This window comes from Aythya fuligula, chromosome 3 (assembly GCF_009819795.1).
Source record: "Aythya fuligula isolate bAytFul2 chromosome 3, bAytFul2.pri, whole genome shotgun sequence".
NCBI lineage: Eukaryota > Metazoa > Chordata > Aves > Anseriformes > Anatidae > Aythya > Aythya fuligula.
The window spans coordinates 44,644,400-44,660,502 of NC_045561.1; the positions used below are offsets into that span (position 1 = coordinate 44,644,400).

Here is a 16,103-nt window from a genome sequence, read left to right on the forward strand (position 1 = left end):
TCCCAGAGTTTAGTGCTTGTGAATGATCAATCAATACCAAATTCATCCTAACGAATGTTTATTTCACACCACCATATAGTCTCAATACAGATGCATGCTGTATGTTTGTTTTTGCATATGAAATACATTGTCGTACCACAATGTTTCTTCTGAGGCAAATTAAGACTTGTTTCTCTGAAGTGTCCACTCAAAGGGAAAATGGAGCAAACCACCTTACTTTAGGAACTACAGCACTAGATACAAACATTTTCTTTTTTTCCAAGGATGAGGAGAAAAAAAAAATGATCTAGGAGTTACTGAAAGCTTTCTGGAGCACACAGGTAACCATCCGTCAGTAAAACTCAGTTTCCACAGTAAAAGATTATCTTGATGAGAATTACCACTAGTTACACAAAGTATAAAAGGTCTTTAAGAAAGTGCCATTTTGCTCTGGGAGAGGGGAAGGATGCAGGTAGGAAGACTGTATTATGCAACAGCGTAAAGCCTTGTATTTCCTGGTTTTTAAACAGCTAGAAGCTTATCTAAATGTACAGCAGGCTACAGCTTCTACCATATCTGCAGGAAAGTCCATGCTCCCCAGCCATCAAAGTCCAAGTAAGCTTTTCTTAGCTGATAAACTACAAGACCTCTGCTGCTTCAGAAAGGAGATAATATATTATCACAGTCATATGTCTTAATGTCCAGAATTTGGAGGTAATTTTTTTGAGGTAAAAAGATAATGGAAACATACATCTAGAGTTTGTATCTGACAAATTAATTATTTTCTTTTAATTCAAAAGTTTGAAAGGTCAAAGTCTTCGGGAAAGGATGGGCATCAATACACAATACAGAAGAAGCAGCAAAAGGTACAAAGGTAATGTATGAATTCCATACAAACTTGTTCACTTTATATGCATGCATAAGTAAACATGTGGCATGGATGACCTGTATTCTCTGACATCCATGACTTAACATCATAAGCAGAGCTAAACAGGTGAAGACAGATTTCCAGATTCCAGTGTTTTCACTTGGTTGGTTGCTCTGTTTTGAAACTCAAAGTTGAATTGGAGCATGTGCCTCACAAATAAAAGCTAAGGACAATTATTCAAGAAACTTAGTAAGCCATACATTAAACTTAGCTACCTACTTGACAAAGCTTTCCTAGTAACGTGACACGAAGCTCCAAATTAACTCAGTACAATTCACCATTGAAATAAATCTCACAAGTTGTCCCCCCCCCCCCCAGCCGTGACAGAAGTGTGGATACACAAACATACACATCTGCATATTCATCTGCATATCACATTGAAATCTTTTATTTCAAGAGGTAATCCACAATCGGAAAGGAGAATTTATTACCTAAGACAAAGTAGTTAAGATTGAACACTGCACCTCAAACAATGCTATAAAAACATGTAATGAATGGGAGTGAACAATCACTGCTAAGTACGTCAGCTCAGTGATTTTTAATGTAGATGTCTTTTTCTGTTGATCAGAAATGTACAATACAGGTCTCCCTTCATGGATATAGCTTTTTCGGTGCAGTAATTCACCACTAAAAGGTGAACCCTACACTTCTTTGGAGATGATTTTAAACTGATTTTTCTAATCCAGTTCTTGAGACAATGCTGAGGAATAAAAAGTCACTGCTTAAAACCAGACTAAATGAAATGATGAAACAGATCTCAGAAAATAAATGAGCCTGAAGTTGAACTGAAATACCTCCACCACAGGGATTGTACTTAAAACTTTGTTTAAAATTGCATTTTAAAAGTATGAGATTTACTGTATAAATTACCATCTAAACTCTTATCACTTTCTAAGAAGTTTAAAAGATTGGTTTGGCAGATTTGAAGTATCTTGCCAAATTCAGTACATAAAGACTGCTATTGAATTTCAGACCAGATGTGCGTTGCTACCAGAAAGAGCCAACAGTCAACATCTGTGGTAAAGGAAGATTCAGAGAAGAATGCGACAGACAACTAAAAGTAATGTGGAAAAGTGTTATTGCAGTTCTGTTCTCATAAAGAAGGTTTGGCTGGGGAAACTGCTCTGGCCAAGGCTTTCAAGCTCTGCCAACTTCTTGTAAATCTTCTTTCCTAGTTGTTATACCTGCATGTTCTCAGCATCTCCCATTGCTGTCAGTTCTACAGTTCAGAGTTTCTTTTGTGATGCAGGGGGGAAAAAATGTTTTAGAGGTTTGGGTTTTTTTTAAATCCTTTTCAATTATTACCTTAGGCTGGCAGGATAAATGTCCGAGGCTTTTGTCATTTTTCTCACCCTTTAAGTATTGTAATTGAACAACCGCAGTTAATAAGATCCTTGAAATCATCATTGGACAGATTCAGATAATTTAGAAAGTATCAGCTGTTCAAAGTGCTGCCATATCTCACTTCAGTCTATTTCTGTTACTATCAGATGTGTTTCTTGGTTAATTTACAAGACTTGAAAGGCAAAGAGACAATTGCCAACTGCCGTATTTACACAACTACTGAAGTGCATCCTTTACTGTACTATGCAGAATTTGATCTTCAGCCTATAAAAGTCATAAAACCAACCAGCAATATAAGCAGCTGTGAAGGAAGCAGAAAAACGGGATATACTCCCGGAACCAAAACACTGAATTAATACAATAGCACAGGGTGTGAAACTGAAGTTTGCCAGGTTTTTCTGATATTTTTCTATGATAAATACAAGTATCCTGAAATGCACTGTTCTGACGAAAGAGCACTGTTGGTACTAAAGTACCAACAACACTTTTTCAAAATAAGACAAGATAAATTGCTTTGTTTTTTCTCCCCCTCCACTGAGATACAACTAAATGCCAGGCTTTCTACTTAATTGTCAGGTGTTCCTGCAAAGAAATTTATGTTCATTAGTTCAGCAAACTGCCAAAACCTTTCTGCTCTCTCTGCAGTAATGATTTTAATGCAACAGAAATCTGAATTAAAATTGTTGAGCACTGAGCAGGAGGGACAGATGAGTTCTTTAAGCCCATTATTGTACCCCACAGCCATGAAAAGACGAGAAACACCAACAGATATATAATATTTTATAGCAGTTTACAATAAAAAAGAGAAACTGATGCTAAAAACCTAATTAAAGGAAATAGCATTTTGGTAGAAATTTCACCATCTTGCTTCCTAATGCAAGAAGAATGGGGCTTTTCAATTCTCATCTATGGCAAAAACAGGATATATCTGCACATTACACTTACCTATAAGGAGAATGAGAGATCTGCATTGATTTGTAGGTTAGATTATAAATTTCAAATGCTACAGATAAAAATTAGCAAGACAGCTGTCTGGTGTGGCTAAATCTCTTTGATGTATGCTGTTACTATTAGACAACATTACAAAACAGACATGAGATACAGAAGGATGTTATGGAACTCCACAGAATAAATTGAAAATTGAGGGCATTTTCCAGTGGTTCAAACACCGTTTCCTATAACAAAAATCATCACTGATTACATCATCATCATGTCAAACATTAAAGAGCATAGCTCCATGCCATTTACCCAAATCACTTTTTAACTATGAATTCTACAAGCAGACGGATCAAAGAACCATGTATCCTTCTACCATGATACTGTTTATAAAACATTCTATGAGACTTGTTAATCTCAGCTGGAAGGTTGAGCTCTTTGGATAGCAGCACATTAATAATCTATTTGGTATTTGTTCACAAACAGAATAATTAAATTGCACCTGACAAGACATAACTATCTCACAGAAGCAGTCCCTTGAAAAAAGTAAGAAAAAAGATAAGGTAGACTTTCATTTGTCAAAAAGAAACAAAAGATTTAAAGCCAGTGATGTTTTTAGTGACTGATGAGAGAAAAGTATTAAATATAGAGTTACCTTCATAAGCGTGATAGTTGTAGTAGGCAAAGTGATTCCTTCTCCCTGGGGTTAGAAACACATGCAGAGGACCCAGGTGAAGGCAGCACCAGCAGGACAGATACCATGCAGAACATGCGGAAGAAGGCAGGAAAAGAAAAGACAGGAAAGGGTGAAACTGTAGCCAGACATTTACTCAATTTAAAAGGATGAAGTGCATTTAACTCGTTCAACTAGAAACTGCATAGCATATAAAGACATCAGTACTACAAAGCTACTGGATGAAACAATTCCTACTATTGTTTAGAAGAGTGACAACAAGCTGTTAGAAGAAAAGCATGAACAATAGGTCAGTCCCACAAGAAACGGGCAACGGCTCAGTGTGCAGCCTTGCCACCTGTGTCATTGCAGATTGTTTTTCCTTTCTCAGTGAATGGATGTCTTGCTCCACTGCCAAGGTGCAGAGTTTTAATACTGAAGCAACTAGGACCCATGAAGAGAACAGAGAACATCAATAGAAAGTACTATTAAAAAACACAGTATTCACATGTGAATCTAGCTTCAGCCTCTAGAATACAATACAAAATGCATTTAATACTGTGCACTGATAGTTTTGTCTGTTAATAAAACAAACAAAAAGCCCTCCTACTATTTGACTATAATCAGACCTACAAAGAAAAGGTTAGAGTAACCTTATTTACAGAAACCATTTCTACCTTGCTTCCTGAAAGGTAGGCAACAAGACAAAGCTGTAAATCGTTTGTTTGGTTACCTGACTGTATCCAAGTGAGAGCTGAGACAAAAAGAGTTGCAACTAACTAAATCACAACAAAGGAAAAGTGCATACTCAGATCTTTAAACATGAAGACAGTAGAAATTAAGAGAAGTTGTATGTGTTTTTAAATATCGTGCTATAAACAAACAAGCTCCTCTAGATGTTCCTAGATCATAAAATTGTAATTACAAAGCAGCCCAAAGAGTTGTAACGAAGTCTAAAATAAAGCAAAGACTTGCTAGCAATTGGAAGATTTCACATAGGCTGACATATTATTTTATTTTTTTTAGCACATGTTCGATTTAAACATTTATGTGCTTCTAAACATGTATTTTTAATGCATGGCACTGTCAGATATAACTTATTAGGTATGCTGCAGTATGCTTCTGAACATAAGATAAACCACAGTTAGGCAATGCTTTTCTGTTCCTCCCCTTTCAAACAGACATTTACAACTAAAAGTGGGACTGACAGATTCTAACCGTTTGAAAATCATACATATATGCATATTTTTAAAGTAAAAATTTAAAAATGCAAAGCCTCTGTGTACTTTGTCTTCCATAAGAAGTGGTGGATATGAGAAAGCAGTAAGGTAGAACATTACTCATTGTAAATCCCAGGACAATGTATTAAACTGTTCTACTCATCAAGTTTTAAACCCCCAAAATCCAAAGGAAGGTGAAGACTGAAGGACTGTTTTTTTGTTTGTTTTTTGAAACACTTAAAACTTCATATGCATTTGAAACAATGCTAGCGAAGTCTTAAACATTTATCCCCTGTCATTTTTTTTAATTCTAGATTTTTTTTTATTTTTTTTTTACTAGTACTTCAACATTCCAACCTAGAAATTCTGTGATTCTGTGATTACAGTAATATGCAGCTCTGCCTCTAGATTTTCAAATTCACAACCTGACACAAGAACTGAAGTGATATTCACTTGCACTGTGAATATCGCAAATCAGACTTTTGCTTTCAACAGAAGTCTTGTTTTCAGAAAGTCTAAATGGATACAAAATACTGTAACTTAGATTACTAGATAAACAGAATTCTTACCTGGGCTTAATTCTACCAAGTATGGTAGTTTCTCAGGAGGAAGGCAAGAGCCATAGCCAGACCCGTCAACTCTGTCCTTCCCCTTTAATGGCTTTCCATCAGCTGTTTTCTTGGATTTCTTTGGGACATAATCAGGAGGCCGCCTTTTCAACTGAAATACTAGTATTCCTAAAACATATTTAATATTGTTTGAGTCTTACTATCAAAGAACACATCTAAGCTTTTTTTTTTTTTATTATTATTTTTAGTGTCCTATAGGATTACTTTCAGCTTACAAAGTTCCTTTATGTAGTTCTTTGGAAGTTAAACGTGTTTAAAAGATTAATGCTTCTCTATAGCGGATAATTTAAAAGCTTAAGGATGAAATGTAAAACTGTCTAAAGATTTACTACTATAACCAGTACTGAATAAAACTGTCAATAACTAAAATCCTAGAACAAATCATTTCAAAAATATTTTCCCATTTCCTGCTTTACAGGGATCCACAGACATGGCTTACAATACCCAACATACAAAAATCTCTCAAAGCTCTTCAGACATACCTTTATCACTAGGCCACTCCCTGAATATCTGAAGTGGACACTCATCATCATCTAGAATACTTTCTTTAGCACCTTTATCATCAGAGTGCTGAGCACCAGGAGGCAGCATGACCTAGAAAAGAACAATTATCAGTTTTCAAAGGTGTTACTAGACACTCAGATTATTCAGGGGTACATCTTCCAATTTATTCTTGTTTATATCAGGAGATAAAGCAAATTAAGTAACTTTGAACGCATTTTGCTTTCCAAGGCTGCTTCTAACTCTTTCTTGCCTTTTGTTGCGGTTAACCACGTTTCCCAGAACACCAGACATATTTAAAAAACAAAGGAAAGCTAGTTACACGTAAGTTACACAAAGACATCTTCCAGTAACAAAATTAGAATAATTTCTAAATGGTCAAGAGAGAAAAAAAAAAAAAAAAAAAATTAGTGGAGGGGATAGTTAAAAAACAGAACTAAAGTTTCTTTCATTGTCTTACACACAGGAATCAGCCTTTTTTTTTTTTTTTTTTTTTTTTTTTTACTAAAACCATTCCACTAAAGCAACATGCAAGAACCCTTAGAAATAGCAATTATGATACTACCCATTTCCTGTTGTACCTAACCTTCACCTGGTCTACACAGAGAACAAGTGCAAGACTAGAGCAGTTGACAAATGCATTATGCTGTCTAGCTTCAAGGAAGAACCAAAAATAAGCGTACTTTGGAAACAAACCTTGTGTTAGTACATTTTATAGCCATATCCTTACAAAGCAGAGGAAGAGGGAAACCCTGATTCATTAGTTTTGACTCTAAAGGAGACACAACCTGTTATTTCATACATATTTGCATTACTGCTCCCCACAGTGATAAAACATAAAACCAGTGACAGCCAGTATTACAGTGCATGACTAGCTTCTAAATTAAAAATAGATTTCTCAAAGCTGAATTAAAAGAGACTTTACTACCTCATTTGTGATCCTAACAATGTTATTTAAATTCATAGACAGCTCTATTCCAAATGAACTACTCCAAAATTATTCCAATCTCTGAACTATGACCTAAGTAACACCTTCTGAAGTAAGGCAAGTATTTGCTGCTGCATGCTACAGCGCTGCAGCCCTCAAGAGTCTTCTAACTCTTATTTGTCACCTCCTCTCCACACCCACTGCAGTGTTAACTAAGTTCCCACAGATCCACCTCAAATTTCCTTTCATCTTCTTCCAAGCAGGAAACAAGTACATTTAAGATCAAAAGTATTTAATTGAGTCATTGGCCTTTCCCTAAAACTTCTCTATGCAAAACCTGGCTAAACATAGGCCTAATTACATTATCTTTAATTAGATTTTCAAATAGACAACATATTACAAAATTCAGGAAAATATTAAAATTCATAAAACCAAAGGGAAACAGAAACACATCTGAACTCAAATCTTATCTTGCCAAACCACTCTTTCCTACTTCACATTTCAGATTTTAAAATCCATTATACTTACAGGAGAATTTTTATTTGCTATTAAAGTAACATTGTGTTTCAAGCCTCGTACAATAAGTAATTACTTTAAAATTGCAAAGCCCTCAAGACTGAATTTAAATAGTTAAAAACCAAGAGCTACACACTAGAAGCATGCTTTCTGAAAGGCTGACCAACGCCAGATTAGAGAGCAAACCAAAGAAAACGCAGCAGTACTGAAATTAGAGGACAGATGACTAAGAAAAGCACAAGGGCTACAACGTGACCCTGCTTTTGCTTCTGCCTTGGAACATGGATGAATACTTCTACTGGTATTCTACCTCTACTGGCTTAACTAGCAGCCACGGTCAACTGGTGAAGTTACAGAAGAGCCACAAAGGCACTAATCCCTCTGTTCTTCCAGTCACTTACTATTACTTCTGTTTCACAAGAAGCATGAGCTGATGAGCCCAGACATACACTGCTTAAAAAAGAAAAGGGGGGGAAAAAAAAAAAAGCATGTGACCTAACCTCAAGCAAAGCAAAGGCACAAAACACGACAACTCAGCTTATGCAGGCCAGAGGCTTGCAGTCATGATGAAGCAATTTTAGAAAACATATTTAAGTTTTCGGTGAATGTTGCCTCTCTCTCTCACAAGGCCAAATTCCCCATGTTTCAGAATAAGGGAAAGACATGGAATAGGTTTATATTATGATCATTTCTTGGCTTACGGCTAGGGATTTGCTTTCATACTGAAAAACAGAAGATGCAGTTTAAAACAAATGGGGCACGCACATTTTCCTGATTTCTGCAATGCAGTAGAAACTGGAGACGGATAAAAACCATTCCACTTTAAAACTTTTACTGGTTTGCTGCATGCCTCAAGTCTTATGCCCTAATGAAGCGAACACACACAGGTAGCTTGGAAGACTGTCTAATTAATTTGACATCTTGAGAGATGTGCAGTGAACCTTGTACTATGCAGGGGACTCAAGCCAAGTGAACTGAAACAAACACAATGTATATTGGAACAAACCTGTATTTACTTGATTACATGGAAAAGCACTTCTGAACTGGGCATAAAGATGCAGCATGATACACTGCAAAGTGGGGTATGAAAGAAAGTAACTAACAGGAAACTGACAACTCTTAATGTAAATGGCAATGTTAAGCATTGAGAGAGAAAAAAAATGAAAAAAAGAACATGTTCACATTTCAATTGAAACTTCAGAATTGAGTGAACTTTATTACAGGTACTCATGCAGCTGTATAAAGGTCTTGTCATATAATTTAAGATCTACTTTAAAAGTTAAGTAAATGTCAGCTGCTTAAGACTTCTTTGAAGAACTTCACCTGCCACCCAAAGAGAACAAAACATTTACAAATCTAAACCAATAGGAAATTATGGTTATACTGTACACTGCTTTGAACTCAACAAGAAGTAAAAAACAGCAACATAGACAAGACAGATCTGTCTTCCACACTGTAAACTGTCAGAAAAATAAGGAGCATGTATGGGGGAAACGCTGAGAGAGGTAAAGAACAGCTATGGTTCTTCACTGAAGTTATGTGAAGCTGCCCTGAAACCTATTTACCAACATAGTTGTTGGTTTCCAAACAAGGAAACAACATTGAAAGACATGTCAGGCTAAACCTCGGGTATTTTAAATATTTCAAACAATGAAAGCAGCTTCATAACATATCTGGCAAAAACAAGTATTTTAAGGTAAACTAACTTTAAAATCTAATCTTCAGTAAAAGAGGAAGGATTATTGTATTTTAAACCCAAATATTGCAGGAACAGAGTCACTGAGAAAGGTTGAATAGATTTTTGACAATGGCTTTTGATGAGCAAAAGTCGGGTCTTCTGCACTTGAGAGGTGTTTAAGAAAGATTTGCAATTAGCTAACGAATACCCCTCAAATATTTAAAATGTGAGCACAGAACTTATTTCATTATAGAAATTTACTGTACCAAGATGTGTTGCTCAGAAAAGGCAAACTATTTTCCACCAGTGCTTTCCTAAAAAGTTAAAGCAATTTACTTCAAAGCAAAAACTTTGTTAATCTTTCAAGATTAATACTATTGGTCTATTTTCTACATTAAACATCCCCACACGTGACTGGACAACAAGGGGAGGTGTAAGAGGAGGAACACCATCACGATAGTAACCAGCAAAAATGTTTTCCTCGTATACAAGTGTGCAATAGTTCTGTAAATTTTCTAAAATATAAATACTCTGCATTACAACATAAAACCCTCTAACTCAAATAAAACTGACCAACAGAAAACTATCTTCCAAATTCTGAAGATGGTCACAGTGTTTCTGCTGCTAACCACAACTCTCAAAACAGCAGAAAAACTAGCAGGTCAAATGAGCAGCTTATTTAATAACATTGATGACTGCAAATTGTAAATTGCATTTATAGAACACACTGTGAAAAATAATTAGCATGACTAAGACTATACATAGAAAATACTTCATAGCTAGATCTGAAAATAACTTTTAAAATGTACTGTGTCATTAAAAAACTGCAGTAACTATTACTTTAGAAGTGATTCCCTCTTAGAATAAAGAACTATTTAAAATTTTACTGAAGTTAACTTTAACAGTTGGAACCACAATTACAGGTTAATGAAGACAAGCATAAAATGTCCAGAACTTCATTAAAGATGTGCCTAGAACTAATAACAAGAACTCTTAACACAACAAAAACTAGAATTAGTTCACTTCTATGAAACTACAAAAGCACCACCTTACAGTTTCCTTATTACTAATTAGACATTAGAACAGCATGTCAATTCCACACTAATTCTACCACTATAGGCTGTAAGCACAACAGAACCAGACACAGATTTCTCAGACTATCAAAAAACAAATATGAAAGCAACTTGAAGACAAAAGACAAATATCCACATCCTTTAGAACAGATGGAAGGTGTGGGCAATAGCAAGTTTTCTTACTGCTCTCCAGTAGCACTTTCAGTACTGGAGAAAAGGTGGGGAAGAGACAGCAATATAACGCCTTACAAACATTTTCCCCTTTCTTTCTTCCTTTTGAGGAGCCATAAATCCAAGTTTATTAGACAATTAACAGACAGAAATGTAATCAAAGACTGGAATCAAACAAGGATCAAACATTTTCAAGTTTCACTGTTCTCCTTCAGAAGATGATATGGACAAAAGTTTATAATTTTTGATCTGTACTGTCCATAGGCCTATTTGATAGAGCTTTACCTCTCAGAAATAGTGGTTCTATAAAATGAACTTAGAACTCCTAAAATAACGACATTCTGAAAGTAAGTGCCAGTTTCAGTTAAATGTTTAATCTTTCCTGATTTGTAGTGAGGGTAAACTAACACTGAAAGGCATGTGGCACCTTTTATAATGGAGTACGGATTGAGCACTTTTGCCTCTGAGCAGACTCATTTAGTTCAGGGGAATAGCTTGTGCACAAACAGCACAAATTTCAGAATCCGCAGGATTAACCATTAGTTTATATATGTCTGTGAAGCATAAACACACTTGTGGCATAAAGCTACAAAACCAGAAATATGTTCCGTTCATTATCAGTGTTTATCTACATAGCAAGAAACAATTTAAGACGGGAAGATTTATGTTCTTATAAAACTTTAATTTTACTTACACGAGCAATACAATAATCCTTGGGGTTTTCCTTCTCCAGGCCATATTTCTCCAGTGCTTCAATAACTGCAAAGTCTGCAGTATCTGTAGTGGACAGCAGGATTGTCTTGTATGGTATATTTGGTTTCAGACTGTCTGCATAAATTCTCAGTGTCCCACCTTGGAAACAAAATTTAATAAACATTGCTACCACAGAATACACATACATAAAAAGCCATTTACTATATATATTTTTTAAACAGAATGAAAGAAAGAATGCCTTTAGAAATCATTTAGTCAATTCACCAATACAAGATAAGTTACATAAAAATCTTCAAAATGTGTCTCTGCCATTGCTGATGCTTTATTCCATAAGCAAGCTTTTTCCCCCAATGCTTCACCCTCTTTACCATTCTTAGTATTATGTGAAGTTAAAATGAAACTGTGAAAACAACTGGATGAAGAACTGATTCTTCACATCTCAACAGCCAGCTCATGCTGACCCTTAGGATTCTCTCCTCTCTTTAAAAAGCCCATTTAAGACTTTCCTCCTGGGCAATGTTTTCTATGCTTATACTCATTCTTCACTACTCTTTCATTGGTAAAACATGTTATTTGATGTTTTACCAGTACTGAAGCTGTTCCATTTGTGTTACACTTGATGCCTACGTTTACACAAGCACAGTGATCTTTACACCTACCTCACCAACATGAAATACTTGATCACTGCAATCCACCATACCTACTAGAACCGTATGGGCAGAGCTGAACAATTATTCTGTGCCACCTTGTATTTGTGCTACTGATTGCATTTTTACGTGCTGATCACTCAGTTTGTTCTCAGTAAAATGAATCACATTCATTTCAGAAGACTTCTCCCATTTGTCACTTTCATAAATCTAATTCTGTCCTTCCTTCTTCCCCAGCTTAGCACTGTCAGCAAGATCGATAAGCGTATTCTCTCCCATCAATTTGCCCATAACTCTCACTAATCACACAATACACTCCCACGGAATCTTACCTCCACAAATCTTTCATTCAAGTACAACATATATAACTTTTGCTTTCTCCAATATTTTTTTGTCCTTCAAGATTAATTAAAGTCAAAATTTACAGGAGCTGCTGGCCTTAAAAATACTCTCTCAGTAAACAAATCAACATCAGCTTAACCAAAACAAATCTATGTACCTGAATCTGGTCTGCCATCAGAACTGCGAAATTCCTGCATTCTCTTCTCTAGTTTTTGCTGTCGCCGCCGTTTCATAACCACCTCAGGATTAGATATTGTGCGAGTGAAGCTGGTTTCAGGCATATCTTTGTAAACCTCAGCTGCAAGGCGAGAATTCTCGCTGCCATGTTAATTTAAACAATGAGGAAAAAAATGCCATTAATAGCTTAAAATACATAGGTCCTCATCACTTCATAAAGTACAAAAGACAAGTAGAAACCATACATGTAGGAGATAGATAAGTTATTGGTAGAAGGTTTCTATATGAAATGCACTTTTGCAAGGTCTAGCACTGTTCATATACACCTGAAATAATCAGCAATCAATTTCAGTATTCATGATTGCTACCTTTCAAGAAATAGAGGCCTTCCACCTCTTTGGAAAAAAACAAAACAAAACAAAAAAAAAAACCAAACAGATAAGGCATTACAGAACCTTACATTACACTAACTTTTTGTGAGTTACAAATACTGCAATTCACATGGAAGCAGGATTAGCATGTGGTCATGCTTTTCTTTTAGTTCATACACTTAAGATCCAATTTTTTTTTTTATTTTTTTTTAAATTAAGATCAAGCTAAGTAATTGTACAGAACACTGGAAAGCCCATGCTGACAACTGAAGAACAGTGCAAGCATATTCATGCATAGCAGTACTACACAAATGAAAATCGATCTCAAAAAATTGAAAAAACAAAAACAGGCTGTGTAGCTAAATCCTCTGTCACATGTCAATCAGTCAACTGATTTCTTTCACTCCTGAGAATCTGTTAACAGCTAGTAAATTTTCATTGTTCATTTTCTATGTTAAAAAAATACCATTAATTACTTTTTTTCTGGTCTACTATACATGATGCCTCCAGTACAAAGTTGAAATTAATACAGACCCTTTTGCAGCTATCTAGTTCTACAAATATTTATTCATGCCTGACTCTGTGTTGCAAAATTAATGTATGCTTTGCCCCAATGAATTAGGAACAGCATATTTGGGAGTAAGATTTAGAGAACCTAGGAGACTGGCTATCAAAACATGCCTCCCAGAGAAACAAACTCATAATCAGGTGGTAAGTCAACTGCAGCCACCTACACAGACTACTTTTTCTGTCAATTGACAAAACAGAGAAGTGAATAGATCCACACTAGAGTAAGTGCTCAAGAAAAAACATAGTGAGGGTTAGTGAAGTTCATGTCATCAAGCATTTGCTGATTTTTGTACACGGATAAAGAGGTGAAAAAAAGTTTCATGGTTTGAAAATAAGCTTTGCAGCAAAATGTACATACAAACCACAGAATTTAATATCACGTTTTGGTTTATGATGGTATCCTACTTATGTTAACTACTTCTAAAGGAAAAAAGGGCTTATTTCGAAGGAATCCTTTAAAGTAAGATGTAAGTTGTATGAACTGACCAAAGTTTAGAACACTTACATATCATCCCCATGAAGAAACCGATCATCTTTATCTGATGCTTGTCGCAATGCCTCTTTTTCACGCCTCTTCTTTTCTTTTTTTTCTTTTTTTGAGAGAGTTCGTTTGAAATTCTGAATTACTCCCTCTTTTTCTTGTTTTTCAGGGCCATTACTCTGAGCCTTCTGAAATGAACCAGTTTAGAACAATTTCCGTCATTTTTAGTTTAATGATGATTCAGTATTGCTTTTAACTTTCCATGCAAGTCCGATTAAGACATAGCATCACTACCATGAAAACAGTAGTCCTGGCAACAACACTCCATTACACAGGGATGGGACTGAAACTCTCAGGAGTAAGACAAAAGACCAAAATAATCTCATATTCCAAAGAAGGTATGAACTGCTTAAGTACCCTGTACTCATGAAATGTACTCAAGCAAATGAAAACCAGAATTTTACTTGAATAATGCCTACTATCTACTCAGCCTTAAAGATTAACTGAAGGCTGCAAAACCAATTTCCGCCTCCCAGTAAAAACTACTTCACGAAACAACACTACATTTAATCTGTTTTCAAGACAACTGTGTTGGAACATCAGATAAGAATAAACTGCAGAAGGAAAAACATTAGAGAGTACATTTCCCCTATGATGTATTTTTCTGTTTTTCTGAGTTGTCCTTCCAGTGTTCTCTTCTCCAAATTCTGCTCCTTGTATACACAAGATACCTGTAATCTTATGCTCATTTGCCTTCTGTGGAGAAAATAATAAAGATGAAGGAAAAAAGATGCAGAAGTGTTTTTTTTTTTTTCCTCCTGTCAGAAAGCAAAGAACACAGAAGGAGGACTGTGGATTACTTAATTCAATGAAAAAGTAAAGCAAGACCAGTAAATATAGTGCAAGACATCGTTAATTTTCTTTCCCCATGTCTGACAGATGTATCCTGTAGTTAAAAGCATAGTGTAAGCATAAAAATAGCTCGTGTATTTATACCCATAGTACCTTTAAAATTAAAAAGCTATAATTCCAAGAGTAAATGAAATTCAGTGCTCAGCCCGGGATGAAAAACTCATCTGAAGATATATATCCCCACACTAAACGGCGTATTTTCTGTAACTATAAACATTCAAGTTAGAAATTATATATAAAGTTATATGACTTCAGAAACCAAAATCTGATCTAACTTCATGTTACGAATGAAATGCTTCCTGATTAATACCAAAAAAACGAAGGAACATTGGTCATACAAAACCTTCTTTTTGTATGTTGCAAGGCAAAAAAAAAAATACCCCAAAGGGAAGTCTCTCACCAGTTTCATTAAGAAACTGAATATTACCAAGGCAGGTAGCATTTCTTAGTTATTCAGTTCTCTCTGGCATCCCCCTCTAAGTGCTCTGCAAGAGGTGAGATTACCTCTTAGGTGTTTGGCATCTCATACTATTGTAGGGTACTTTAACTTCATCTTATTAGAGCAAAGCAAGCTAAGTTTTCTGGGCACTATGTGTTGCAGTACCATACAGCTACATAAATCAAAGCATCACAAGTCCTCTGAATGATCAGAAAAATGCAAAGTTGGGAAGATCCATTTTAAGGGTTTGAATAGACTTGCTCTACATATACAATATCATCATCATTGTTTTCAGGAATTGGAAAAGTAGAAATCAAGTTTTACTATATGAGCGCATCCCGCAAATTGCCAGACTGCTGTTACCTCTACCATACTCCTTGAAGCCTCACCTTAGGAGGAAGCGTATCATTTTCGTTCTTGAGAACAAATCTTCCTTCTCGATCATCTTTGTTCCAGTTTAATTGTACAACAAGAGGCTTCTCATCTACATCTAATCTTCTTTCTTCTTCAAAAAAGTGAAAAGTGGTAAGTTACTTGGCATCTCAAGAGCAAAGACATTTTAAAAAAAAGTTATAGTTTTGCTGAGCTGTAAACCATCAGTTGATGCTTTTCTGTAGGTACAGAGACAGAAAGCCTAGGGGGGTCTGGAGACAGAATGTATGTCTCCTTTGCCGCCACCAGCCTAAGTGAATTCCCTTTATCTACATAAGATAAAGGTCCACAGAAAGGAGCCTTGTGCACTATCAGAACTGAAGCCTGAGAATATAAGATTATAAATTAGGGGAAGATATTTCTGCAGCCAAAATACTTGAAACTTCATAACTTAACGACACTCCCAAAATATTAATCTTTCTCATTTTAATTTTAACCAGTC

The 16,103-nt window shown here is 35.6% G+C and overlaps 1 protein-coding gene across 20 annotated transcripts in view; it reads right to left on the reverse strand.

Annotated features, from left to right (window-relative positions):
• The window catches only part of AFDN (afadin, adherens junction formation factor), a 129,300-nt gene that overhangs the window by 77,080 nt on the left and 36,117 nt on the right, over positions 1–16,103 (reverse strand). For 12 of the 20 annotated variants that reach the window (XM_032185903.1, XM_032185908.1, XM_032185907.1 and 9 more), the window contains exons 3-9: positions 15,619–15,734; positions 13,903–14,066; positions 12,437–12,597; positions 11,271–11,428; positions 6,192–6,303; positions 5,650–5,817; positions 3,843–3,887 (exon numbers count right to left, since the gene is read on the reverse strand). In XM_032185903.1, the coding sequence (XP_032041794.1) occupies positions 3,843–3,887; positions 5,650–5,817; positions 6,192–6,303; positions 11,271–11,428; positions 12,437–12,597; positions 13,903–14,066; positions 15,619–15,734 (924 nt within the window). The remainder of the gene's footprint in view (positions 1–3,842; positions 3,888–5,649; positions 5,818–6,191; positions 6,304–11,270; positions 11,429–12,436; positions 12,598–13,902; positions 14,067–15,618; positions 15,735–16,103) is intronic. The other 8 variants (XM_032185905.1, XM_032185902.1, XM_032185901.1 and 5 more) reach the window with 3 other exon arrangements.